Source organism: Eptatretus burgeri, chromosome 11 (genome assembly GCF_056783735.1).
Source record: "Eptatretus burgeri isolate ZD-2024b chromosome 11, Ebu_testis_v1, whole genome shotgun sequence".
Lineage (NCBI taxonomy): Eukaryota > Metazoa > Chordata > Myxini > Myxiniformes > Myxinidae > Eptatretus > Eptatretus burgeri.
In genome coordinates this window covers 14,110,779-14,138,390 of record NC_140971.1, presented here as the reverse complement: position 1 = coordinate 14,138,390, position 27,612 = coordinate 14,110,779, and the positions used below count along the sequence as shown (strand labels likewise).

Genomic DNA, 27,612 nt, shown 5'->3' with positions numbered 1-27,612 from the left:
TAATAGACCCAGCGTTACCTGGGGAGCCAATTTTCAAATTTGCTTGCCCCAAAATTATGCGGACATCATGCCCTTGCTGCACATGTCAAGTTGTGCGGGATCGAGTGGGACTCGCACATCTTCACAACACTCACACCATGGTCATCATCACATTTCTAGGTCATGGTCCCCATTTTAATGATGCAGGCTGAATCCCGTCATGGCCGTGGGGTGGGTTCCCACAAGATGATGGGGGCATCTCAGGTGCAACCATGCCCACAGGTAAGCTTTAGTCCAACCCGGACGTTTCTCCGCCCCGCTCCCTTTGATTCCCACCCCCCTGGTAGCCATCAGCTCTCATCCCGTACAACACACTGGAAGGGGTCTCACTGGCTCCTCTGGCCTTCCTGGGTCGCCAAGGTCCTACCCGCCTTGGTCGCCCAACCAGACCCTCTCCCAGTTGCCTCCAGACACTGTCACCATTAGCCACCAGGGGTGAATCTCCTTGAAGGGGGTCGCAATTCCCGCTCACCGTGAGCTTCAGCAATCCCTGCGGACAAGCACATCATTCCCACCCACAAAACCCACATGACTCCCCCACCCCATCGGCCGTACATGTGACACCTGCATTTCTAACACTTTACCGACCATGACCTTCCCTGTTACCACACCATGTCCAATGAAAAATCAATGTGTGCACCATACAATTCACTTCTTAACTTGAAACAACTCACACAGCACTTCTCCTCACCCGATCCACGCACCAGCCATTAGACAGCCACTTGTGCCCGCTTTGTTACCAATTACCTACTGTCCCTATTGTCACTCTAAAACCCAGCAGAACTTACAAACCCATGCCAATTTTCCCACAATTCACTTTTTTCACCAAAGGAGGCACTTCGCCACAATCTCAGCAGCCGAGCATGGCCCTGTATGCTCAGCCCGATCTAGTTTCCCCGACCCCCGACAGTGATTTCCGGACTCGACCTATGTAAGGGCACCTCGGATAGACCTGTTGGTTCAGCAGGAGGATTCATCCTCTGAAGCATTTGGGTAATGCCAATTTCTCCCAGCCCCCCTCCCTGATCCCGAATCTCCGCCTGTCGGATCGTCACCGATGGCCTCTCGGGCACCCGACCCGGCCGACTCCACGAGGCCAGCCTGGCCGCGCACTCGGCCACTCGGTGCACGGTGGGTGGATCCTGTAGCTCCACTAGCGCTCGGACCTCAGGGTCAGGAAGAGCAGCTAAAAATTTCTCTAGTGCCAGTCTGTCCCATGCCTTCACTGTTAGGTCCCGATACGCGATCCTAACTGATTGGTAAATGTCCTGTGCCAGCTCCTGCACTGTCTCACCCGGCTTTAATCTGTGGTGCTGGAGCTGGGCCCGCACCAGATCACAGTTCACTGCAAACCCAAACCGACGGCTCAACGCCTCGCAAATGTGGGAGCTGGTCAACATCCCCTCCGCGATCACATTTAACACATCTGCGGCTGGTCCCCGCAACGTTGCCACCAAATTCCCCCTACGTTCCCGCTCATTCCACCCGTTTAGTCGGGAAATACACTCAAATTGAGTCAGAAAAGCTTCAAGGCTCCCTGACCCGTCAAAATTTACCAGGGGGATCACTTTTACGGTGGCCCGCTTCTCAGTTTCTCCCTTGTCCGAATCCAGCCCAGGGATCAAACACCCTTGTGGCTGCGTATCCAATTTCGGAGCCCACTGTGGCCAAAGATGTTTTGTGGTGAGGGTCTCATGGGTCAATTTTGCCTCCTGTTCCAAACGTTGAATGGACCGATTCACCTCTTCCCGCAGGATCTTCTGGGCCCGCACAACCTCCTCCAAGGCTCCGTCGCGAGTTTGTAGCTGCTCCTCAACCAACCCGGACACTCTACTTACAAAAGACGGCTCTACCAGGCCTTTATCCAAGACTTCATCTTGGCTCATAATTTTATCTTGTTCGTCCAAACGAGCCTCCAATCCTTTTACCTCCTCCGCCAAATTCATCCCTTGCTTCCTCAGCTCTCCCCACTCTTCAACTTGCAGCTGCATAAGAGCATCCACACAGGCACGATGACGTTCCAGGCTTTCATCCACTTTATCAACCCGAATGTTCGTTGCATCAATTTTATCTACCAATTTTTTTTGTATATTTTCCCCCTCCAATGTAATTTCTACCTTTGTTTCCTCCAATCTATCCTCGAATTTACTTTGTATTTCCCCCAATTGAACATCCACACACTCCTGCATCTCAGTTTTCATTTTCTCCATCTTTTCCCCCAATTCATCCCTCATTAAATCAATCCGTGCACCCAACTGTTGCCCCATTACGCCCAATTGATCTGTCATTTCTGCCATTTGTGCCCCCTGTGCCGTCATTTCTGCCCTCTGTGTCACGAATTGATTTTCCATTTGTGCCGTCATTTCTGCCATTTGTGCCCCCTGTGCCGTCATTTTTGCCCCCTGTGCTGTAATTGCACTCATTAAACGTTCCAACATTGTCCAGATCGTCATCGTGCCGGTTTCCGGCGCTGCCGGCTCCGTTACGGGCGATGAAGCACGGTCCACGCTCGGAATGGGGGAGGTTCCAACCCTACCCCCGTCTCTCCCTTCTTCCCCCGACTCGCTGCCAGACACGTGGCCTTCCTCCTCAAACATCTGCACATCCGCCATGGTGCAGAAGTCCCGTTTGCCGCCAATTAAATTTAATTTGAAAAATCCCGCCAAAATTTTCCCGCACTTTTCTGAAGTAATTTTATATTCCAATTCGTGGCGAGATTTTAATCTTGGTATATTCTCCCGATACCAAATATAATTTAGAGGGATTCGAACATCCCACTCCTGACACCAATGTGACGTCCACGGGACTTGAACAGTCCCGCCAACGTAGAATGAGCCGAAACGATGGAGGCTGTTTATTTATTTATAACCCAAAGATGGCGGTTTCAATCGCTCTACCGCAAACGGGACGAGGAAGGTGGCACGAGTCGCTTTTCACTGAGTTGATAACGTTTATTTCTATAACCAGAAATAAGAAGACTCGGCAAGAGGAGGGATCCGGGGCGATTCGACGGGATGGTGGTGTGGGTTCGGGCGTGGGGAAAACACAGACAATTCCAATGAATATACAAATCTCAAACCCTCTAAGGCGCCAGGTACACACACACACAAAACGTAGCTGGTCCTGGTGGTCAGGCTGGCCCGTGGTGCAAACGCAACAGTCCCTGGATTGGCGTCGGACGAGCTGGCGTTCCGCTCGTCAGGGGCAGGAGACACCGTGGTACTGTCGACCTCCTGGTCTTGGCCCAAGTCCGCTCACAGCCGCCAGGAAACCAGTTCTGGCGCCAAATTGCGAGCAGGAGAGGGAGGTAGGTCCGCCCGCCGTTCGACCCCGTACTCCGAGCCAGCAGAACCCCAGAGCCAACCGAGGTGAGGAACGAGGCTCAGCAAGGCTACAAGACACAATGAAACCAGGATCGAAAACAGCCCAACAAAAAGCACGCTCCCAGCACAACAACCTCCATCAGAACAGTTTTTCTGTCCCGATCTTCTTCCTCTTCCTTTTCGACCCCGAACAGAACCTTTTTATCCTCCCGTCCTCGTCACTTCCAATCGAGCCGTTTTATTGGCCCTGCGCCGTCGCCTTCCGCCAATCGTGATCACGGGGCGGAGCCATCCGCAGCACTGTCCTGTGACGTCACGGCAAGCCTCCAGGGACTACTAAAAGGGGTTTACGCAGACACACTTACCCTATCCCATGTCCCTATCTAATTACGTGACTTATCATTTCCCCCTTGAAGAAATGGACATTTACTAGACAACTTATCACCACTGAATTGCTACTTATTGTGGTGTAGCGGGCCTGCGGGGGCAGGGCATGATGTGGAGGAGTGGTCGGCGTGATCACGGGCGTGCAAGGGATATAGGAGTGCACGCCGCCTGAGGCGTTGTAGTGGTTTCTGTAGTCGTTTTGGCTTGTAGAGTGGTGACGAGGATGGGATCCAAACTGTGGTGTCGTGATAGTGGTGCTTCGAAGGCAGACACGAGCGGGGGAATAGTCCAACCTGGCTTTGTTGCACGAGCGTGAGCGTAAGCGTACGTTGCCCGTAACTCCCCTTTTATTACGTACTCGATGCACTCTACAAGCCACAACAACTACAGCAACCACTACAACGCCTCAGGCGGCGCGCACTCCTATATCCCTTGCACGCACGTGATCACGCCGACCACTCCTCCACATCATGCCCTGCCCCCGCAGGCCCGCTACACCACACGTATTACATCGAGATCCTGGTAAACTCGAACAGCATGGCATACCTAATTAAACATCCTAATTACCCTTTGAATGCATACCCCCCCCTCAAACGTAACAATATATATATATATACACATACATACATATATTTTGCATCGCAGGTTGTGACCATAGTGCGGTCATTCTTGTTTGTACTCTGCCTGTCTGGCAGTCAACAGAGATTGAAAATAAAACTGGAAACGGGAAACATACTGGTTTTAGCGACATCATAAAGGACAAAAACAACTGGCACAAATAACTAATGTCATGCTTCAAGTAACATGGTGTAAAATATGCTGCATCAACGGCGGTAAACTTCCACAAATGTTTTTTTCTATAACCTTTAAAATCATTATTATATTTCAATTTTTAATTATATACTTGAACATTGTAGAACACAAATTGCCTTCTTGGCACTTTCAAAAAAAAAACCTTTCATTTGGCAGTACAGTACTTGGAATGTTGCACCATTTTACGTCATCTCGACCAATCAAATTTGCTGCTTGCAGACTCCGCCCATGTCCTTTTTTTCTTTTTCTTTTTTATCCCCACCATCAACACTGCATGGGGTAAGGTGGTCTATGAACTCTCTCGTTACATCTTTTTTAAAAGAGGTTCTTCCATGCGCACAGTCAAAATAAATGGTATTACTAACTGATGGTATCACAATTGACATGAATAATTATAATTTTACTTTCTCTCGTTTTCAGGTAACAAATGAGGAGCGCACCTTTCAACAGATAATGCGATGGTATCGGAGTCAGCCTCAGGCTCAGAGCCATGTAAGTGCTTCAGGAAGGTGAACCTGGATTGCTGTGCCTTTTTGCTTTTTACTGTAGTAATTGCATTGGAAAATATTTTATTCTGGCCTTTGACTAATAGCTCCCCTATCATCCATGAACTACTCTTGACAGGTTTACCGTAGTGTGCTGTTCAAGAACTGCCGTTCCAATGGTTCTTCAGCATCTTCCTCCTTCCTTGCCAAAGCTGGTAGCCACCACGTACTGATTTGCATTGCCTTTTTCTTGTTTGTGTCATTGGTAATGGTGACAAATGTTAAGGTGGGGAAAGGGATGTGGTGGTGTTTTGTATACAAAGTCAAAGCTCATGGAAGAGTTATAACATAGAACGGATCAGGACGTAACAGAACAAAAGGAACAGTAGAAAAAGGGGGAAACATCTCAACAGTGAAGTTGAGGAAAAAATAGAGTGAGACTTGGACAAATATGGGATGTAGGGTCGAATGAGGGGTAAGGGATGACACACGGGGTGGACAGGATGGATACAGCAGCAAACTTTCAAGAAGGAAAAAGTGGAAATTTGGAAAGAGGTGGGAGAGGTGGGGTAAGGGGTTAACTGGGGCTAGAAAAGATCATGGTTGTGGATGGGTGAACAGCTGTCTTGAACACCTGGAGGGTTTTCAAGACAGCTGAAGGAGAAGGAGATGAAGAATATGTAGGTTTGTTCCACAGGTGGGGGGGGGGGGGGGGAGGAAAAAAAAAAAAAAAGGATGAGTGGAGATGACCAGTGCTTCTGGATTTTGGGAGTTTCACCAGAAGGTGGTTGCTTGTTGACCATGTATGCCCTGAAGAAGCTTGTGTGTGTGGGGGGGGGGGCACAGAAATAGCAGAGGTTGCAATACCAGAAAGGAGGTAGTAGAAGACAGAGACCACAAACCTGTCTGTGATGTGAAAGTTACAAGCCCACACACTCAGCTTCATTGCAAGAGTGGAGCAATGTGTGAGGCAGGTGCACCAGCCCAAAGTGGAGAGCAGTACTCCATCAGGCTGTGGATGAAGGCTTTATCTCTGGATTTGAGTTCAGGTGTGAAGGAACGACTTTGTATGACAGAGGTCTACGACTGGCTTTTGAGGCCAAATTTGAAATGTAGTTTGCCCAAGAAAGATCATGGCTGACAGTGAGACCCAGGAGTTTGAGTGAATAAACTTCAAGAGGATTGTTAAGGAAGGAGATGGGAGGGTTTGCCAGATGGTTCTTTCAGAGAGAGAGAGAGAGAGAGAGAGAGAGAGAGAGAGAGAGAGAGAGAGAGAGAGAGAAGAAAGAGAGAGAGAAGAAAGAGAGAGAGAAGAAAGAGAGAGAGAAGAGAAGAGAGAGAGAAGAGAAGAGAGAGAGAAGAGAAGAGAAGAGAAGAGAAGAAAGAGAGAGAGAAGAAAGAGAGAGAGAAGAAAGAGAGAGAGAAGAAAGAGAGAGGAGAGACAGACAGAGAGAATGAATTGTCAGGATTGAAAGACATATTCCAAGTATTTTACTAGCTTGTGATTCTATCATGGTGTGAAGAGAGGTAAGAGGCTGCTGCCTGTCTATCTGAAGGATGAGGAATGTCGGGGCACAGAACATTCCTTAGCGGCACTCCAGCCTTTACAAGGAGAGATAAGAGGATTATTTTGAGAGCCACACACGTCCAGTAATCCATGTGCGGAGTTGGGTTTAGAATCCCATAACGCCACATCCGATCACAATGAAAATTTTTGAGGGTCATCTTGGGATAAAATGGTCCACAGAAAAAAAAGTAATGTTGTCATCAGTCACGAGATTCGGCAGCCATATTGTTAAAAAATTAAAAAACCTTCAAAAATCATCTTCTCTGAAGTGGCTGAACAAATCGAGGCAAAACTTTACACGCCTGTCCATGAGGAACAAAACGTTCACACATATTATATTGTTACGAATTTCAGTCCGCCCGGCGTGCGATCGACCACGTAACTCAAATCGCGACTGCGTCGCCCGCCGGAACGGACAATTCAGTCGTGACCCTCCTTGGAACTACCGCCAGGAGCTAGTCACAGGTGGGTCTTTCGACCCCACCACAATCGTGCCAATCGGCCACCCGCGCAGTATAGGGTTGTTCGCCAAACTCGACCTACCTAAGTACCTGCGCAGGTAGTGAACCGGGCGATCGTACCTCGCCGCTGGCCGGCCTAGGACACTAACTGTTGAAGCGGTCCGTTCCGTGCTTCAGTGATAACCGAACAGTGTTATCGCCGGCCCCGACGGACGTGATTATTTACCGGGTGCTTACACCCCTCTACCAATTCCTTCCGTGATGCAAGATGGAACTTTCAAACAAGGGAAAGGACGCAACAAAACGGGGAACAGTTCAACAAGCACATTTATTGCACACTCTGCCAAGCACGTATTTTACAGCCATACAGTAATTCAGGCACGTATACAGTGAAAGCAAGCAAAGGCAGAGTTACAACCGAATAAAGTCTTTATTTCACACGCACACTTAGACAATTCTACTTATAAGACGGCGCCACCACATGCATTTACACAAAAGCAAAGGAAAAAGCCACCCTCAAAGGCAAGGGTGGCAGACAGGTTCGTGGACCAAATGTGCATGGAACCTGGATGAGTGGCCAGGTCCACGAGACCGAAGGGTCTTACCCGCGCCCTCGTGGCGCGATGGCGGGCAAGCCGCGATGTCAGCGTAGCTGCGCCTGGCTTCGTGCCCCTGGCGTGGCCGGTGAGCTCTCTCCGTCGATCGGCCCCCGTCTGCCTTTCCCGTCTGCTTCGAGCTCCGTCTCCTGACACTGCCGCACCGACACTGCCGCCGTCTGCCTCTTCGAGCTCCGTCCGGTTCTCTGACCCCTCCAGACTGCCACTCGACCGACTCCAGATTGCCACTCTCCAGACCCGACTTGACTGCCGACTCACTGCCGCGAGCTGCGTTGTGCTCGCGCTTATATAGGCCGGGGGAGGAGTGGATATGTAAATTTGTGGATCACAGCGGGTTTGGAGGCGGGGCTACACCACCTGATGCTCAGCCATTGGATGGATGAAAAGTGGGCGTGCATCATTCCTGATCCGATTTCTGCTTCGAAAGGATCCCATTCACAACCCATGGCACGACGTTCGGTAGAAAGGCGAAGGTGGTGGGAGTTTGCTGTGGTGGTTTGGGAAGGGTGTTGGTGGTGGCGATTTGGTTGTTGGGGGATGATTGGTCCAAAATAATGATAGAGAAAAGAAAAACTGCTAACTCAAAGGATGGCAGCCCTGTGAACACGGAAATGCCCTCTAAACAACGGTGGGGAAATCTAACTACACATATACTTATCGTCATAACTGGTCTAAGGACCCTTTATGGTGTATTGCGAATTTCCACAGCCGTAACAATATCATAGGTCACATGGTTTGGCAGCCATATTGGATTTACCCTCAAACCTATGAAAAATACACCACTCAAAAGAAGTCCTGGCAAGGGTCTGCAATCTCTGATTGCTCTTTTTCTTGTTTTCAATGTTGTTTGACCTCTGTGAGGCAGACAGAGAAAAATTTTTTTTTATCTCACTCCTCTGTGCATATGTGATCAGGACAGATTCAGAGCCAAATTAATAATAATGTTAATAATACCATTGCTTTCAAGCCATAGAGCATAGACACAGTGCTGCTGAGGCAGTTTCCTTGGCTGGGAGTACAGTCCTGGACAGGTTGCCACTCTGATGCAGGTTACCCTGAATGGTTATTACCCCAGTGCACTGGCACTCATTTCACTGACCTTGGAAGGATGACAGGCCCAGTTAACCCCACCTGGTGCTAATGCAACAGTCAGCAGGGGCTTGAACTCGGGACCCGAAAGTCCCAAGCCAGCCATCTTAAACACTAAACCAACACTAGGCTTTTCAGAGCCAAGGTACTGCTAAACTACAGGTTTGTTTTCCGATTTGTGTTCAACATATACCATTCAATTTAAATTACGTTGTTGCTCGATCATAAACCGACATTTGTTGACAGACAGTCAATCAGACAAAGTGAACCAATTGCTTAATCCTGCTTTTTGCTTCGCGTACGCAGGGTATTTACAAAAATCCATTCGAAAGAGGCAAAAACATTTGGGGAAAGTTCAGTCAAAACATGAATACAGTATTCATGATTCGTATGCTACACTCACTCCCCTCACTCAATTCTGTGCGTCGTACTGTACAAGCAGAAAAGTATACCTTAACCTGGTATATGTAATCATATGTGAGTATACAACATAACTCATTCCAGACACCCTTTGCATTTAATACCAAATTATTTTTGGTGAATTTTGCTTGGTCTACAAAGAATGGTTCATCTTTACTTCCTCTCACATTGAGTAATAATATCCTTTTTTGAGCCATGGCTCTTGATTTGCAAGTAACTTCTTGCAGCTAATGTATTGAAGTGGCAACCTCCTGTTTCTGTAATTCATTGCTTCAAATATTTATTGTAAACTCATTTCATTGGTTATGTGTTTACAGTATGTACAAGGGTTGACTTAAATACTGTGTTTTTGTGGGAACCATAACGAGACTCAAAGCGATCTCTTTTGGCACTCTTTCGTTTCAGACATGAACAAATTGCCGAAGAAGCAACTCAGCCCTGCAGATTCAATGACACTAAAGCACGAAGTGAAAAGGGAAACTATGGATGACGTGGTGTATGAGAAGGAAAAAGAGAGGGCTGCGAAGGCAAATGAGGATCAGGATGCCACAAATGAAGAGCTTCAGGAACAGAGGGGAGACTTGATCCAGTTTTACAACCAAATCTTTGTTGATCGCATTCGAACCTTCGCTCTTCAGTTTAGCATCACCCGAAGAGATATTACGGTGAGAGGATGCTGGTGTATTCTGCTCCTTTTCGTGTAACCATTTTGTATTTTTCTTTGTTTTTGTATGCTTACCACTCTTCCAATATGTCCTATCAATTTATATTCCAAAAACGATCCCTTTTTAGCAACATCAATAGAAAATGTTGTTTTTATTTACAAGACCGAGTCTCCTGGAAGAGCAAGGGCAAGGTTCATCTGACAGTGGGGTGGCAGGGCAACAACGTGTGTGTGTGTGTGTGTGTGTGTGTGTGTGTGTGTGTGTGTGTGTGTGTGTGTGTGTGTGTGTGTGTGTGTGTGTGTGTGTGTGTGTGTGTGTGTGTGTGTGTGTGTTTTTTGTTAGTGGGGGGAAGGGGGGTATTAAGGATCATGGTTCAGGATGGGGTTGACATTATTTATTATTTACTCATATGCAGCCTATTGCTGCTTGGTCGCATCATTTTCTGGGAGGGGTAGCTGTGCCGTTGATGCAGTGCCCCCTCTTACCAGTAATCTGGTACTCAATTTGCTGGCCTTGGAAGGATGACAGGCTGAGTCAACACACATGGTGTTAATTCAGTCGGTGTGATGGGCTTGAACTCAAGACCCTCGGATCTTAAGCCAGCCACCTTAACTGTGAAACCAACACCATGCCTGGGGATGACCTGAGGTGGCGGTGCACTGCCTGCTTTTTAATCCCTCGAAGGAAGAGTGGGAAAGAAAGGCCTCCAGAAAGCAGTTACAGAGAGGTGGGTGAAGCGAGGAATAAAGGAATTGAAATGTATAGTCAGCTTGGATTTTGGAAGCTTAACAAGTTGAGGGTTACTCAAATGTGTGCATCTTGGATTTGCTGGAGAGAATCGTAGGACAGAGAGCAAAGGTAACCATCGAGAAAAGAGTTTTTTTAACCAAGAAAACACTGACCTTCGTGTGATGTGAAAGAAATAGACATTGTGCTTTGGCTCTATCATGAGAGCTTCCAATAATGTTGAGAGCATTTGATTTAACAGATTTGAGTTGAGACAAGATGCTGGGCACCAGCCCATAGCAGAGAGCACTACTCCATTGTGCTACTGACAAAGGCTTCTGCAGCACTGATTTCTCTTACAGTTAAAATGTTGTAAGGGTAGACAAGTTGCTATCAATAAAACAGATGAACCAAGAGGTCGATAGACACAAGTATGGATGAGGGGTATGCAAACTTGTGTACAAGGAGAGAAATAATGCCCACCACTGTTTTTGATTCCGGTGTGGCCCATGCAGGCTGGTGTGGCACAGGGCTGTTGCGGCACAACGACAAAACAGAGGTATGACGATGAGAGGGATGCTCCCTCTCTGAAGGTCCAGCTCCAACTGAGATGCCTGGTAAATTCTGGGACCTTTGTCCCAGAACTTACCAGGTGTCAGTTGGTGGTTAATATAGTTAGAACCAATTTACCTGGTTGTTAATATATTTAGAACCACAAATGATACAATAATACCAGGTCAGGTCAGGTATGGGAGCATGTGCCAGAACAGCGCGTCGCTGCGTCCACTTTCCGCCGGTACTCCAGGGGCCTCTGTCTGCCCATCCCCCAGGCAGATTCCAGGCTCATCCCCATCTCCTTGAGATGCCGGTCAACCTGCTGCAACCACGAGGCACGTGGTTAGCCCATTGGCCTCCTCCACTCACGAGACTCCCTCGCTGAGAGAATCTGGTGAGCAGAATCAGCGTCAGGAAAACGAGCCACATGTCCATACAGCCGCAACTGACGCTCACGGACCATGCAGGTAACAAATCTCATCCGAGTCTCTCTCAGCAACTGTTCATTGGACACAAAATCTGACCAGTGATAGCCAAGGATTCTCCGAAGAGACCTGGTACCAAAGGAATTAAGTCTCCGTCTCAGATCCTTGGTCAGAGTCCAAGTCTTGCATCCATAGAGCAAGACTGGAAGTACCAAGGACCTGAAGACTCGGACTTTCGTCCTCCCACACAGGTACCGGCAGCGCCACACCCCATGATCCAGTGAATCCATGACTCCCCAGGCCTGACCCAGATGTCCATTGACCTCTGACTCACAGCCAGCAGAGACATGAATATCACTGCCAAGGTAAGTGAATCTCTCCATGACCTCAACATCCTCACCACAAACAGACACAGACAGGACAGCAGCATCCAAGATGTCATTGAAAGCCTGGATCTTCGTTTTGACCCAAGAAACCCGTAATCCCAGCGGCTCCGACTCCTCATTCAGCACATCGAGGGCCCCCAAAAGGATATCTCAAGTCTCCGCAAAGATGACTGCATCATCTGCGAAATCAAGGTCCGAGATCTTGACATTCCCAAACGATGCACCGCAGCTTGCTCTTTCCGACATCCTCCCTAAAATCCAGTCCATACAAGTTCTGAAAAGTGTGGGGACCAGTACATACCCCTGACGAACTCCAGTAACAACTGGAAATAAGTCAGAGATGGTATCACCACACTTCACAGCACTCTCAGTACCAGATGGAGTTCAGACATTAGATCGATAAGTTTTGGTGGCACCCCAAGAAGACCAAGAATCTTCCAGAGGGCATCCCGATTCACTGAATCGAACGCTTTACAGAGATCAACATAGGCTGCAAGCAGCCCCTGCCGAAACTCTCATCTGCCTTCGGTGAGGAGACGAAGAGCAAGGACACGGTCAATCGTTGACCTCTTTGGTGTAAAGCCTGACTGCTCTGGACGCTGGTGCTCAAGCAGATGGTGGCAAACCCTATCAAGAATTATCCGAGCAAAGACCTTGCCCGGCACTGAGAGCAGCATCACCCCTCGGTAGTTGTTGCAGTCTTGGCGATCACCCTTCCCTTTCCAGAGAGGGACAACAAAGCCCCTCTTCCAATCAGTTGGGATGATGCCTGTGTTCCAGGCAGAGCACAAAACTGCATGCAACGACACGAGTGCAGCATTTCCACCAGCCTTGAGAAGTTCAGCATGGATGCCACAGATCCCTGGAGCTTTACCCCGTTTCAACCGGTTCACCGCAGCCTGTGTTTCCACAAGCGAATATGGACCACAGTTGATTGGAGGGTCAGCAACAGGGATTGTAACACCCCTGACGTCCAACTCGACAGCTGGTGGATCAGCCTGGTACAACCGCTCAAAGTAACCGGCCCAGCGGGCCTTCACTTCAGACTCCCCTGTCAAGAGCCTACCACCCTCTGCTCTACTTGCAGTGCTCCGAGGGATGGGCTTGGATGAACGCAATGCGCGAATTCCCCTGTAAGAGGGACGAAAATCACCTGTCCACAGGTGATGCTCTACACCCTCACAGATTCCTCGCACATCCGCCTCCTTGTCCACCCTTAGTGCACGTACAGTTTTACGCCTCAGTTCCCTGAACAGCTCAGCTCTGCCATTCAGCCTGGCCCTGCGACTCTGGTCAATGATATCCAGTGTCCCTTCAGAGACAAAATTCTTCTTTGCCCTGCGGTGAGTTCCAAGACATCCACCGGCAACATCAAGAACGGTGGTCTTGAAGGCACTCCAACTCTTCAGGAGTTGACCTCGGATGATGTCTTACTAAGACATCATCGTAGGTCAAAAATTTCAACGGGACAACAGAGAAAAAGTCGATGTGTGCCCAACTCTAATAATATCGGGTTGCAGGTCTTGTCTGTGGGAAGGTGAATCCTTCCAACACGTTCATGTGAATTGTTGAGGTCACTCTATCCTCAGCAAAGAAAAACGGACCCACCAAACGGTCATGGAGAAGGCCACGCCACACCTTGACCTTTAGACTGTTGCATGTGCGTTTAATGACCACGTGGGGGTTTTCACAGCCCCAGATCCTCACTTTGTGCCGGTTGACCTTCTTAATGGTTAGGGTGGTGGGCTTGGGATCCTATGATCCGGAGTTGAAATCCCACTTGGCGATTGAATTAATACGAGGTGGGGTTGACTCTGCCTATCGTCCTTCCGAGGTCGGCAAAATTAGTGCCAGCTTGCTCGTATCCTGTGTCAGAGTAGTGCCCGTCCAGGATTGTGCCCAAGAGCCAAGGAAGCTGCTTAGGCAGCACCAACGCTCTGCACTGAGTATGGTCCCAATAGATGGAATGGATGGACCTTTCCTGATGCATGAAAGCATGCTTCATCTGTGAACATGACCTTTTTCAGGTAATCTTCGTCAACCTCTTTGTGATTGAGCATTTCCAAGGCAAGCGCCTTGCATTTGGGTCCGTCATTTGGTTTGAGTTCCTGCAGATTCTGCGCCTTATAGGCTGTGGACAGTGATGGTTGGTCGTGCCAGCTTTCTGGATGTGTGTCAAATTGATTTAATGAGACTTTGTTGAAATGATCCACGCACTCGTTCAATGTCTGCTGCACTTGTGCTTAGTCGACCGGTACTTTTCCATTTGATGACTTCCAGTCCCCCTAATCTTATTGTACTGCTCTCTGATACTCGTTCACGATGGCGGATTCCTTCCATACCTTGTACCGAAATTACGCTGAACTTGCATGTCAGATCTCGTCTGAACCATTCGACGCACTGAGCTTTCTCCTGTCGAGTCGCCATTTTCTTTTTCATTAAACCACCAGACGTGAAAAAAATGAAAACTGAGTTTCTGTGTCATATAAACCAAAGGGTATCCTTTTATCATTTGTGGTACTAAATATATTAACAACCAAATTTGTCCAGGTCTTTTTGAAACACCCTGAAGCTCTGATCAGTCTTAAGCCCCATTTCTGCATTGCTCACCTCCTACATTCTCTGTGCTGTGACTGGTTGAGCCAGTGACGACTATGGCAACTCACTCCATCTCGGTTGTGCTACCTCAAATGTAAGTTGGCCAGTTGTGTTGGCTCAACACTCTGCACTGGCTTACTTGATGAATCACATTTCCAAACCACTTTGTGCAGAGCTGTTATTGTCACCTGGTATCGGGACAGCTCTTACGAATTGATATATTGACTTGTCTTCAGCTTGACTTACTTCAGTGCCCTGAAGGGCAGTCTCATTTGCACAGGTCTTCAATGTTGAGTAACAATTTCATGTTCCATGAACATATGAATTGTTCTGGAAGTTTGTGCTTTCTTCCATTTGCAAATCACGATCATGCTGGAAGACTTGCACGCTCTTCACTGGCGAGAATGCAAGCTATGAGCCAATTAACACCATCATCTGATGCCCTGCGTTTGTTCCTATTTTAAACATGTACTATCTTAAAACAAGTCGCAATCCTATTTTGTATCGAATCAGCATCCCTCTGACTTGATGTTCACATTATGTACATGAATAGTTTAATCAACCAATTAATTGCTGCTGATGAGGGAGGTGATTGTGTGTGGTTGGGGAAATGTGGGATAGGTTGATGTAGGTTGATGTAAGCGTGATGTTAGGTAGTTGTATGGGTGTGCTGTGTATTGTGAGCGGTAGGAAGAGTGTAGGATCTAAGTGGGGTTTTCATTTTGGCATTGCAGCGGAAGTGTGTATGCGTGATTGATTATAGGAGCACCTTCCCTCGGATGGACGTTAAGCTGGGGTTCTTTCTGCCAGAAATACCAAGTGGACATTAAAGATCCGACTGCGTCTGTCGGAGTACGCCATTGTAGTTCAACACCTTGGCCAATTTCAAAATTCCTCCTCTAACCTGGAGGGGTCGCTGCATCAGTGGTATTGCTTCACCAATATAAATGACACAAATCATCCAGACAAGCCGGTTGGCGACATGGGTGGTCACTATATAATTGCATACTCGTCATACAGTTTTTGACGGATCGGGCTGAAAATTTTTGACAGAGGTTGATTATAGTGCGCATAAAAGCGCGGAAGCTGATTTTTGATTTTCGAAAAAATAAAAATATTTTTCGGATTTTTTTTCAAAAATTTCAGTCCCGTTGCTAGGCAATGGTGGCGTCCATAGCAACGGTGCTCAAAAGCATACAACTAGATCCTGGTATGAACCTACTAGTCAAGTTTCATCAAAATCGGTTGACTCCTCTGGCCTCCAGAGCTGTCTATTACATACATACAGACAGACGGAAAACCTGAGAATAACGGTAGTCTAGTGACCACCCAACAGATGCTGTAATTGAATGAATGAATGAATGAACCAATCAGTTGTGCAAAAACAAAAAAGTTTCAATTCGTAAATGTCCATTGTAATTGGTTAGCATATCAGTTTCCAAGTTTTCAGTTTTTTTTATGATGTCCACAGTGAAACAACAAGCAGGATGATGAGCATCTGGTCACAAATTTGATGCTTTCCTCTTTTCCCGATCCCACCCATCCCCATTCCTCTCCGACCACTCCCCTCCCCCCACCATTTTCATTCTCAGGCTGAGGTACTAAAACTCTCACCCTTTCCATCAATGAAACTTCAGCCCAGCTCACAGCGCCGCATCTCACAAAATGTACCTGTTTACGTATCTCCGCACAAGAGGAGCGTGTCGCTTGGTCCATCTCACAGGTCAATTTCATATCGTTTCAATCAGAGTCCATCTCGAGTAAGTCTGAAACAATAAAATTATTTGCTCTTTATTTTTTCTTTACTTGTATTTTCTTTTTGCATATCTTGTGTTTAAGCAAGCTTCACAGCGAAGCCACATTTATTTATTTATTTATAAATTCATATTAATTACTTCTATATACTGCACTTACTATACCAAAGCATATTCTTGCTTTCTTTTGTATTATTACTTGAGTGCTATTCCAAGGGGTAGCAGTGAGGTCCAATGGTAATTTGATGCTGCTGCACTAATGCTAAAGAAATACATGAGCAGCTTAAATGGAATGCAACAAAAAGCTAGAACGGTACTCCGAGAACAGAAGAGCAGATACCTCCGCCAGGCTGAACAGTTTACGTTTTGTATGCCACTGATAGGCCGGATCTGGATTTGGACCTGAAGCAAAATCTCATCGGCTTGTTCCTGTTACCTACCAAACTCCTCCACCTAGTTTTGTCATAACTCATCCACAAATTTTTGAAATATCATGCCAGATATCGTTTTTGGCCCCATCTCTCAACGCTCACTTTAAAAAAAAATTAATAATTCTCGTATCCCGATCTGGATTTGGATCTTCACCAAAATTGAATCCATTCTTCCTAGTGGCACTCCCAACCTGTCCACCTAGTTTTGTCCAAATTGATCCATAATCTTTGAGATATATATATATATATATATATATATATATATATATATATATATATATATATATATATATATATATATATATATATATATATATATATATATGTATGGTGTGTTCAAAAAGTATCCAACCTTAATTTTTCGTGCGTAAACAAATGAAGCTAGGGAGGCGTGGTTTGGTGCACGTATGTCGGCGATCCTAATCCATATGCGTGAATATTTTCCCGCCTGCAGAAGCTGTCAGTCGCCGACAGACCGCCGATGAGTGAGGAAGTGTAAGTGAGCGCCGTCGGATTTTCGTTTTTGACAAAATAACGGAAAAACTTGAACAACGCTACTGCATCAAATTTTGTGTAAAGCTTGGCAATTCCCAAGTGGAAAAGATCCGCAAGATTCAACAGGCCTTCGGGAACGAAGCAATGGGCACCACACGGATAAAAAGTGGTGCAACCGCTTTCAAAGATGGTCGCACATCAGTGGAAAGTGAAGCACGTTCTGGTAGGTCCTCAACATCCCGAAATGAGATAGTCATTGACCAAGTGAGGACCCTGCTGATGTAGGATCGTCGAATCACAATCAGAGAACTTGCAGACGAGGCGGGCGTCAGCATTGGATCCGTTCATTCCATTGTGACTGTGGATTTGGGCTTAAGGAGAATCTCAGCGAAGTTCGTGCCAAAGCTGCTAATGATCGAGCAGAAGCAACTCCGTTTGGAGTTCGCACAGGACATGCTGGAGACTGTGAACAGCGATCCCAACTTCTTCAACACTGATCACTGGCGATGAGACCACAGTGATCCGTCATTTTGTCAAAAACGAAAATCCGACGGCGCTCACTTCCACTTCTTCACTCATCGGCGGTCTGTCGGCGACTGACAGCTTCTACAGGCGGGAAAATATTCACGCATACGGATTAGGATCGCCGACATACGTGCACCAACCACGCCTCCCTAGCTTCATTTGTTTACGCACGAAAAATTAAGGTTGGATACTTTTTGAACACACCTCGTATATATATATATATATATATATATATATATATATATATATATATATATATATATATATATATATATATATATATATATATATATATATATATATATATATATATATATATATATATATATATATATCTCTCAAGACAACAAGGGGAAAACCAGAGATGTCAGGATAAGTCAATTTTGAAGAAACTGAAAAAAAGTTTCAAGACTTTGGTGGACTGTTTAATAACTGTCATATAGATTTCTTTTCCAGTAAAAGGAAGAGTGATCATTGGCCGATCAAATTAAGCATGTAGCATTTGCCAAGCTTCTGTGTTATTTAATTTAAGAGCAAAGAATGAATCAATATTGCAAACTGACATCACTGGTTATTCCCTTGTTTAATAATTGCCATGCAATTTTAACCCAGGATGTGTGGCAAATTCATGCTTCTTGGTTATTAGCATACATTACATGACTTTGGTGATCACAGATTATTTTTTTCAACTTTAAACGGTCATTGTTTTTTTGTTTGATTGGTGTTCAACGCCAAACTCAAGGGTATTTCGCTTATATGACGACGGATTCTCCATTTCTTACTCCGTACTACTTAATATGATGGAAAACCTTGAGGAAACCAAGGATAAACCACCCCCGCGATAGCCGAAGTCACCTCATGTGACTCCCTCGTATACCTAAGCAGGTTGATTGGGCGGTGAGTACATCAAATGAGGATGGGTACTCAGACGAGCGAACCATTAAGCCACGGCGTGGGTCCCATAAAAGTCACAATAAAGGTTTGACCAGGCTTGAATCACGATATGCACCAACTACGGAGCCCATGATATAACCAAATAGGCTATTGTTGTGCTCAGAGTTTATGCTGTGAAAGTTTTACAACCTTTCATTTTTTTTAGTTTCTCAACTCTGAATATTATGGTGGAACAGTAAGCATGAATGAAAGGGAGATGACCATGAGTAAAGTACTGACAACTCTGGGTTTCCACTTGTTCAGCTTTGACAACACTTGTTTTTTCATTGCACGGCTAAACTTTATACCATATAAATTATGTGACACCCCTGGTTATTTGTTAAAGTAATATTGTGAGAGGAAACCTGATGTTGCCAACTATTGGCAGGTGCAATAACCCTAAAATTTATAAAAAGTGACATCTCTGGTTTTCCCCTTGTGATATATATATATATATATATATATATATATATATATATATATATATATATATATATATATATATATATATTGTTGTGGTTACCAGATTCGCAAACCACCATTCAGGTCCCTTAGGTGAGGTATCTCGGTAAGTGCATGTGTAGTTAGGCCCAAACCCGTTGTCTAGTGGGAATACATGTCATTTATACGTGCTGCGACTCTTTAGGATAGCCGTTTTTCTTTTACTATCTTTATTTTGGACCAATCGCCACCATCACAACCACAACATCAACCACCAACCACAACGCCGCTTCACCACAACCGCCATGACCTTTACCGACACAACTCGCCACCATCGCATCACCGTCATCTCGCGCCACTCATGGGCACCGATGCTGGACTCGTGTAGGGCGCACGTTGAACAGCGTGTACAAAATCACGGATTTTCTGCTTCAAAAACGGATCGAAAACGACACACGCCCACTTTTTGCCGTCCAATCGGTGAGCGAGGGGCGACTGGCCCCGCCCCAGGGCGATCGATATATGCAAATTTGTGGATCAAAAAGCCTTCACGCCCACTTTTTCTCGGGCCAATGGGGAGCGAGTTGAAAGGTCAAAGGGAGGGGGTAAAAGGCGAAGTTACGGGGGGATAAAAGGACGGTGTTCGTCAGTCAAAGGAGTCGTAAAAGTCGGAGCGAAAGAGTCAGCAGAACGAGAACGAGGGGTCGGAGAGTCGCAAGAGGGAACGAGAGAAGGAGTAGTAAAGGTCGGAACGAGGCGAAGGAGTCGGAACAGAGAGTCAAGACTTCGCGGGCGGTGGAGCTGCTCGTCGTGTGCGTTGAAGTCGGAACGGAGGGGACGAGCTGTGGAGAGGCGGCGAGGGCGGACGAGGGGGTGCTCGGGTCGTGCAGGGAGCTGCACCCCTGGGAGGCCGGCAGCGCGACCTGGCCGAAGTGGAGACGCTCGTCGCACATAATAAAGATCCTCTATACCCCGAGCATCAGCAACCCCCTCCTGTTTCCCCCCGCGCTGAGATAGTGCGACCAAGGGGGCCCCGTTCCCACCCCCCTGCCAGGCACTGTCCACGAGGCCCGCGGGTTGCGGGGCCATCGCCGCTCCGCGTCTCATCACCAGACGGGTAGGCCCGACCAGGTCTCGGCCCCAGGCCTACCTCATTCTTGAGGGTATTTCGTTTCCTTGGTTTTGGGTATGTGTTGTCGGCGCCGTCTGTGAAGTAGAATTGTATAAGTGTTGCCGTGTGCTCGGTAGTCGGAATTAGCTCTGCACTGTGTTTTCACTTTTATGTTTGCTTTTTGTGTAAATGGAATTGTGTTTTCTTTTTGTGTGCATTTGGTGGAATTGTATTTGTGTGCTTCCCGTGTGCCGAGAATAAATGTGCTTTATTGTTGAACTGTTTCCCGCTTCGCTTCGTCTTTTCCCCCATTGAATCCCCATCTTGCTTCACGTAAAGGGGTTGGTAGTGGGCTGAGTACGCCCGATAATTAATCGAACCGTCGAGGTCGACGATAACACCGCTCGGTTATTCTGATAGTACGGAACGGGTCGCTTAAGTGGCCCGTGTCCGAAGTCGACCTGCGGCGAGGTGCGATCGCCCGGTCTACCCTCCGCGTGGGTACTTAGGTAGTTCGAATTTGGCGAGCAACCCTATCCCACGCGTGGGCTGATTGGCTCGATCGCGGTGAGACCGAAAGGTCCACCCGTGACTGGTTCCCGGCGTTAGTCCGAGAGGGTCACGACTGGATTGTCCGTCCGGTGGGCGACGTGCCGCGATTCGAGTTACGTGGCCGTTCGCACGCCGGCGGGCGCGAAGACCGCTACACTGGTGTCAGGAGTGGGATACAAATTCATCGCCCTCCTCGCGGCACTGGTATCGGAGAACAGGAAAACGGGCTCTCCTGTCTCCGGCTAAATTTACGGGAATCGGTCCAGGGGTGAGAGAAGCGACCCCCGATTCCCTCCAAATTTCGAGCGAGCTAAATTAACCCTTCACGAGAAGCAAGATGGCGTCTCAAGGCGAGTGGGAGCCGGGGGTATAAGAAATGTATATGTGTAATAATGTAGAGTCCATGGCCCAGGATGGAATCCCCGAGCAGGAAATGTTGATTGTGCAGGAACACGGACTCGCCCAACTGAACCCAGGGCCCGAGGTGGGTGCGGCCGCGGCGTATGACACCTCCCCCCCCCTCTCCACCAAAACCCTTCCCCAACCCTTGCCGAAACTGCTCAGCTGAGTGCATCCAACATGGCCCAGCTATGCGCCATGCTGGCGGCAATGAACGAAAAGATGAATGCGAAAATGATCGAAAAAATGGATGCAAACACAAATGAAATGAAAAACGAAATGAAAGGCATGAACGAAAAGATGAATGCGAAAATGATCGAAAAAATGGATGCAAACACAAATGAAATGAAAAACGAAATGAAAGGCATGAACGAAAAGATGGATACAAATACAAATGAAGTGAAAACGACGATGGATGCGAATACACAGCAAATAAACGGAATGGAAGCAAACATGAAAGAAGAGATGAAAGAGCTACGGGGTGAGACGCAGAACATGGGCCGATGCCTGCAGGCGGGCATGAAGGCAGTGACCAGGGAGCTGGGAATGGCGACTCCACGTGTGGGAGCAAACGAGCTGGGTGGGGGTGCAACGGCTGACAGGCCCGCGGTGGAGGCGGGTGAAAAAATAATTCGTGGAACGTGTTGGGCGAGGGTCGCGACGGTGACCAAGAGGGAAAAATTAAATGGGGAGACCAAAACGTGTGAGACGAGACACGAGGTGACGACAAAGGAAAAAATAATAGTTGAGACAAGGGAGGTAAAGGGTGAAGAGTTGGCAGAGACACGGGAGATGGGAACGATAGAGGGAAGACTGCACGATGAAGACGGGGTAAGTGACGCGCACGCACACACGGAGGTAGTGGAGGACAATGGGGGTGAGCTCGCGGAGCGTGTAGGGACCCGGTGCGAGCAGCGGGATGGCCTCCTCCAGGAACGAGGGGAGGGAGTATGCCCCCTTGAGGCGAGTCACGACCAGGTGAGTTCGGTCGTGCTTTGCGAGGTTGAGGGGACGAGTGCTGTGGACGGGTGCACGGAGAGCTTGGGGGGTATAGAGGCCCCGGAGACCCTTGTGGGGACACGAATCCCCAGTATGGTTGTCCCTGTGTGTGTGGTGCAAGGCGTGAGTGCGTCCCCGTGTGTGGAAGCGACCCCGTGTGTGAGTGGTGTGGTGGCGATGGTGCCGGAGTGTGTGCTTCCCAGCGCACCGTGTGTGAGTGAGGCCGTGTGTGTGAGTGAAACGGCCAGTATGAGTGAGGCACCACGTGTAAGTGGTGTGGTGGCGATGGTGCCGGAGTACGTGCTTCCCAGCACGCCGTGTGTGGATGAGGCACGGAGTATGAGTGAGGAACCGCGGGTGAGTGCCCCCGCGTGTGTGGATGAGGCACCGCGGTTAAGTGCCCCCGCGTGTATGAGTGAGGCACGGTGTGTGGATGAGGAACCGCGGTTGAGTGCCCCCGCGTGTGTGAGTGAGGCACGAGTGAATGGAGCACCACGTGTGAGATGTATGGGTTGTGCAAGGGAGACCGTGTGTGTGAGAGAGCGGTATGAGAGGGAGATGTCGGTTGGCATGCGGGAGCACGCAGCCGCGTCTCCCGGTGTGAGTTTAATGGAGTGGACTGTGTGCGTCGTAACACGCAGGTGTGCGTGGGTTGAATGGAGACGACGACGGCGACAGAGGAGAGAAAGCCGAGTAGCGGCTGTAGTTGTTTCGAGGACCGTGCCGGGTTCGCCCAGCAGTGAGCACGCGGTTCGTGCTGTGCAACGCACGAGACCACCACGTGCTCGCTTGCGAGAGTGAAGTCCCGGTCCGGAAACGCACGCGGTGGATTTGCCGATCCCGCGGACGGACAAAGTTTAGGCAGGCAAACGGATTTGGACCGGACGGGTTCTCCACGCGATCGTGTGTGTTCAGCTCCAACGGGCAGGGCACATGTGTTCGCGTGGGGAACCCCTCGAGACGTGTGGCTTGTGTTTTTTTTTATATGCGCACGGTGACGTCATGGCTGCACGTGTGGTTGGAATCCGGCAGGAGGGGTATCCCGGCTGGATGGCACCGTCCAAGGAGGGACGAGGAACACGTGCAGCTGCATGACGTCACGGGCAGGTGTAAAGTGCGCGAGCTCTGAGTTGCCGCGCAGGTGCTGCGCATGTAAAGAGAAAAAAAAAAGAAGCAAGCCTCACTTTCGGGTGTACAGGATTCCTGGGCAAGGGGTGAAAGACCCCCTTACCTGGGCACAGGATGGAAACTAGTTAGGGGGAAGGGTTAGCTTAGTTAGACCGACTTCATGGGGCAGGGGTAAGTCCTCATGGAGTCCGTGGAATGGATTAGTTAGAGGGATTGTAGCCAGATTTAGGTTGGGAAATAAAATGATTTATTTGGAGGACAGTGACAGACTGAGGATGTGTAGAGGGGACGTAGCTTAGCTACGTAGAGTTAAATGGAACGTGCTGTAGTTTAAGGGACGACGTGGGAGCACGAGTTAGTTAGGGGATGTAGTTAGGAGGATGGCAGAGTTCAGCGGTGTGTGTGTTGAAGAGTTGTTGGTGAGTGAAGTGGAAGCATGTGCTTGGTGAGTGAGTGAGGCCAGCGGGTCTGTGTGTATGGAGTGAATGGGGAATGCATGGTGCGATGAGTGATTGGGGGGAGGAGTGACTCCCGCCCAAGGGACCCCCGGGGTCAGTGTAGAGTGAGTTAGCTGGGTTAGTCAAATTGAAAAATGGAGGTCGTTTTGCTGTTGGTGGGAAAGTAGGCTCGAGACCCATTTGGAGGGGTGCAGGAGCCCTGTTGACGGGCTTGGGAGCGTGGCTGCGAAAGGTGAGTATCGCTGAGTGGGTACCCCGGGCACCAGGCTAGTCGGCCGCGGTAGGCCATGGGCCCATGGGGGGCCGGGATAGAGTAGTGGGCACGGGTGCGCCTGCTTGGTGCGGGGGCCCGGGGCGCCATTAGCCGCGTGGGCAGTGTTGTGGGCACGGGTGACCCTCGGAAAGGGGCCCGGGAGGCCGGCCTGCCACGTGTGCGTTTCAGGGGAGGTGCCATGGGGGCACTCCCCGGTGTTAGGGAGCTGGTAGGCTCGGAGGCAGTGTAGTGCCCGGGGGTGCCATAGCGGGAGATTCGGCAGAGGGTCGTGCCTGCCAAAGGGAGCCACGTGTCCCAGCCAGGAGACCGTGTGAGGGCACGGAGAGAAAATTGGGGGGCGAGGCCCGAAATTGTGAGGACACCAACACAGGCGACGGGAATCTGGGTTGTTAGAACCAATAGTTTAAGCGAGAGGCGCTTGTTGAAAGCCCCGGGGTAGTTTAACGGTTAAATGGTTAGGGTAGATTAGGAGATGTACCCCTCCGCACCATCCATCCCCTCGCTGTCGTTGTGGGCCGCTGGACCCACTTTGGGTAAGATCGCCGAACTCTGGGGAGGCCATTCTGAGGCTTCGCTGGGCCTCGACACAGGACGTTAGCTCTCCCTTATTCCCCTCTGGGAAGGGAACGTAGGGGTTGGGAGTAGGCTAGGTGACAGAATAGGTTAGCCGAACAAGGACGATAAAGGGGGTTAGGGGACGATTTATAGTGGGGAAGTAAAAATAAAAACAACAAAAAAAATAAGTGGGGGCTAAATTGGTTTTTCACAAATTAAGGGAGTGGGTATGTACAGTGACAGGGAAAGGCGATAGGTTGGGAGGGAGACAGGTAGGTAGGTCCGAGCCCGCCTTCCAAGTGGCCAGCACCACCGCACTCCCTCCACCAACCTCCACTGAACGGCAAAGGCTGGCCAACTTCATCGGCTGGCCGTGTTTTGCTTCAAGGCGGAGGCCGGCCAACTTCATCGGCAGCTGTGTGCTGCAAGGCCTGTGCCGGCCAGTTCATCTGCTGGCTGTTTTTCTTCGAGGCCTGTGCCGGCCTAGTTCTGCGGGCTGTGTTTGCCTGCAGCGGCCTTCTTCTGCGGGCTGTGTTTGCCTGCTGCCTTTGCCATGCCATGCCCACTGCCCTGTTAACCAGCCCCGTTCAATTTTTGCTTTGCCCCCCCTGTTCATTTCCATGTGCGCCAGGATCAAGGCAACAGTTTGCAAGCTGCGAGAACTGCCCTGTTGGCAGCTACAACACGGGCCTGCAGTGGCGGCCCGTGCACCGTGTTTGCGTCCATCCATTCATGCATCCATTCGTTGTGCTCATTGCGTGTGCCACGTGAGCTGGCACGGAGACTGCGTTGTGCAGCCCAAGCACCGTTGTGGTTCACTGCGTTCAGTTCGAAAGGGAAGGCCTTGGACTGCGTGTGAGCAGCCAGCCACGTTCCGTCACCTGCATTGTTTGAGTCAGAGACTGCATGTGGGCAGCCTGGCTCCCTGCGAACTGCTTTCTTTTTGCAGAGTTCGATGATCCTGGGCCATGGTTTAGTGTAAAATTTGTAAGTTAAGGTTAAGATGTACTGTACATATGAGTGCGCCCCCGGCATGTATGTCTTAGCGCCGGCAATTTTATTTAAGTCGTCCGTGTGAGTGAGTTTGTTTAGGTAGTTACGCAGCCCTCAGGTTATTTATTTTGGGGACACGAATACCATGAATGTCGCACTCAGGGATCCGTAGGTAAAATGTACTAGGGGAAAACTACACATGATGGCACACGAAAATTTGACGACTCGGGACGAGTCTGTAAAAAGGGAAGGGGGTAGTGTTGTGGTTACCAGATTCGCAAACCACCATTCAGGTCCCTTAGGTGAGGTATCTCGGTAAGTGCATGTGTAGTTAGGCCCAAACCCGTTGTCTAGTGGGAATACATGTCATTTATACGTGCTGCGACTCTTTAGGATAGCCGTTTTTCTTTTACTATCTTTATTTTGGACCAATCGCCACCATCACAACCACAACATCAACCACCAACCACAACGCCGCTTCACCACAACCGCCATGACCTTTACCGACACAACTCGCCACCATCGCATCACCGTCATCTCGCGCCACTCATGGGCACCGATGCTGGACTCGTGTAGGGCGCACGTTGAACAGCGTGTACAAAATCACGGATTTTCTGCTTCAAAACGGATCGAAAACGACACACGCCCACTTTTTGCCGTCCAATCGGTGAGCGAGGGGCGGGTGGCCCCGCCCCAGGGCGATCGATATATGCAAATTTGTGGATCAAAAGCCTTCACGCCCACTTTTTCTCGGGCCAATGGGGAGCGAGTTGAAAGGTCAAAGGGAGGGGGTAAAAGGCGAAGTTACGGGGGGATAAAAGGACGGTGTTCGTCAGTCAAAGGAGTCGTAAAAGTCGGAGCGAAAGAGTCAGCAGAACGAGAACGAGGGGTCGGAGAGTCGCAAGAGGGAACGAGAGAAGGAGTAGTAAAGGTCGGAACGAGGCGAAGGAGTCGGAACAGAGAGTCAAGACTTCGCGGGCGGTGGAGCTGCTCGTCGTGTGCGTTGAAGTCGGAACGGAGGGGACGAGCTGTGGAGAGGCGGCGAGGGCGGACGAGGGGGTGCTCGGGTCGTGCAGGGAGCTGCACCCCTGGGAGGCCGGCAGCGCGACCTGGCCGAAGTGGAGACGCTCGTCGCACATAATAAAGATCCTCTATACCCCGAGCATCAGCAACCCCCTCCTGTTTCCCCCCGCGCTGAGATAGTGCGACCAAGGGGGCCCCGTTCCCACCCCCTGCCAGGCACTGTCCACGAGGCCCGCGGGTTGCGGGGCCATCGCCGCTCCGCGTCTCATCACCAGACGGGTAGGCCCGACCAGGTCTCGGCCCCAGGCCTACCTCATTCTTGAGGGTATTTCGTTTCCTTGGTTTTGGGTATGTGTTGTCGGCGCCGTCTGTGAAGTAGAATTGTATAAGTGTTGCCGTGTGCTCGGTAGTCGGAATTAGCTCTGCACTGTGTTTTCACTTTTATGTTTGCTTTTTGTGTAAATGGAATTGTGTTTTCTTTTTTGTGTGCATTTGGTGGAATTGTATTTGTGTGCTTCCCGTGTGCCGAGAATAAATGTGCTTTATTGTTGAACTGTTTCCCGCTTCGCTTCGTCTTTTCCCCCATTGAATCCCCATCTTGCTTCACGTAAAGGGGTTGGTAGTGGGCTGAGTACGCCCGATAATTAATCGAACCGTCGAGGTCGACGATAACACCGCTCGGTTATTCTGATAGTACGGAACGGGTCGCTTAAGTGGCCCGTGTCCGAAGTCGACCTGCGGCGAGGTGCGATCGCCCGGTCTACCCTCCGCGTGGGTACTTAGGTAGTTCGAATTTGGCGAGCAACCCTATCCCACGCGGGGGCTGATTGGCTCGATCGCGGTGAGACCGAAAGGTCCACCCGTGACTGGTTCCCGGCGTTAGTCCGAGAGGGTCACGACTGGATTGTCCGTCCGGTGGGCGACGTGCCGCGATTCGAGTTACGTGGCCGTTCGCACGCCGGCGGGCGCGAAGACCGCAACAATA

At 49.2% G+C, this 27,612-nt stretch overlaps 1 protein-coding gene across 2 annotated transcripts in view; it reads left to right on the top strand.

Moving 5' to 3' along the window:
* Nucleotides 1–27,612, top strand: part of LOC147016542 (retinoblastoma-like protein 1) — a 110,683-nt gene that overhangs the window by 69,048 nt on the left and 14,023 nt on the right. For both annotated transcript variants that reach the window (XM_085845280.1, XM_085845279.1), the window contains exons 17-20: nt 4,983–5,054; nt 5,187–5,262; nt 9,607–9,866; nt 16,149–16,316. In XM_085845280.1, the coding sequence (XP_085701406.1) occupies nt 4,983–5,054; nt 5,187–5,262; nt 9,607–9,866; nt 16,149–16,316 (576 nt within the window). The remainder of the gene's footprint in view (nt 1–4,982; nt 5,055–5,186; nt 5,263–9,606; nt 9,867–16,148; nt 16,317–27,612) is intronic.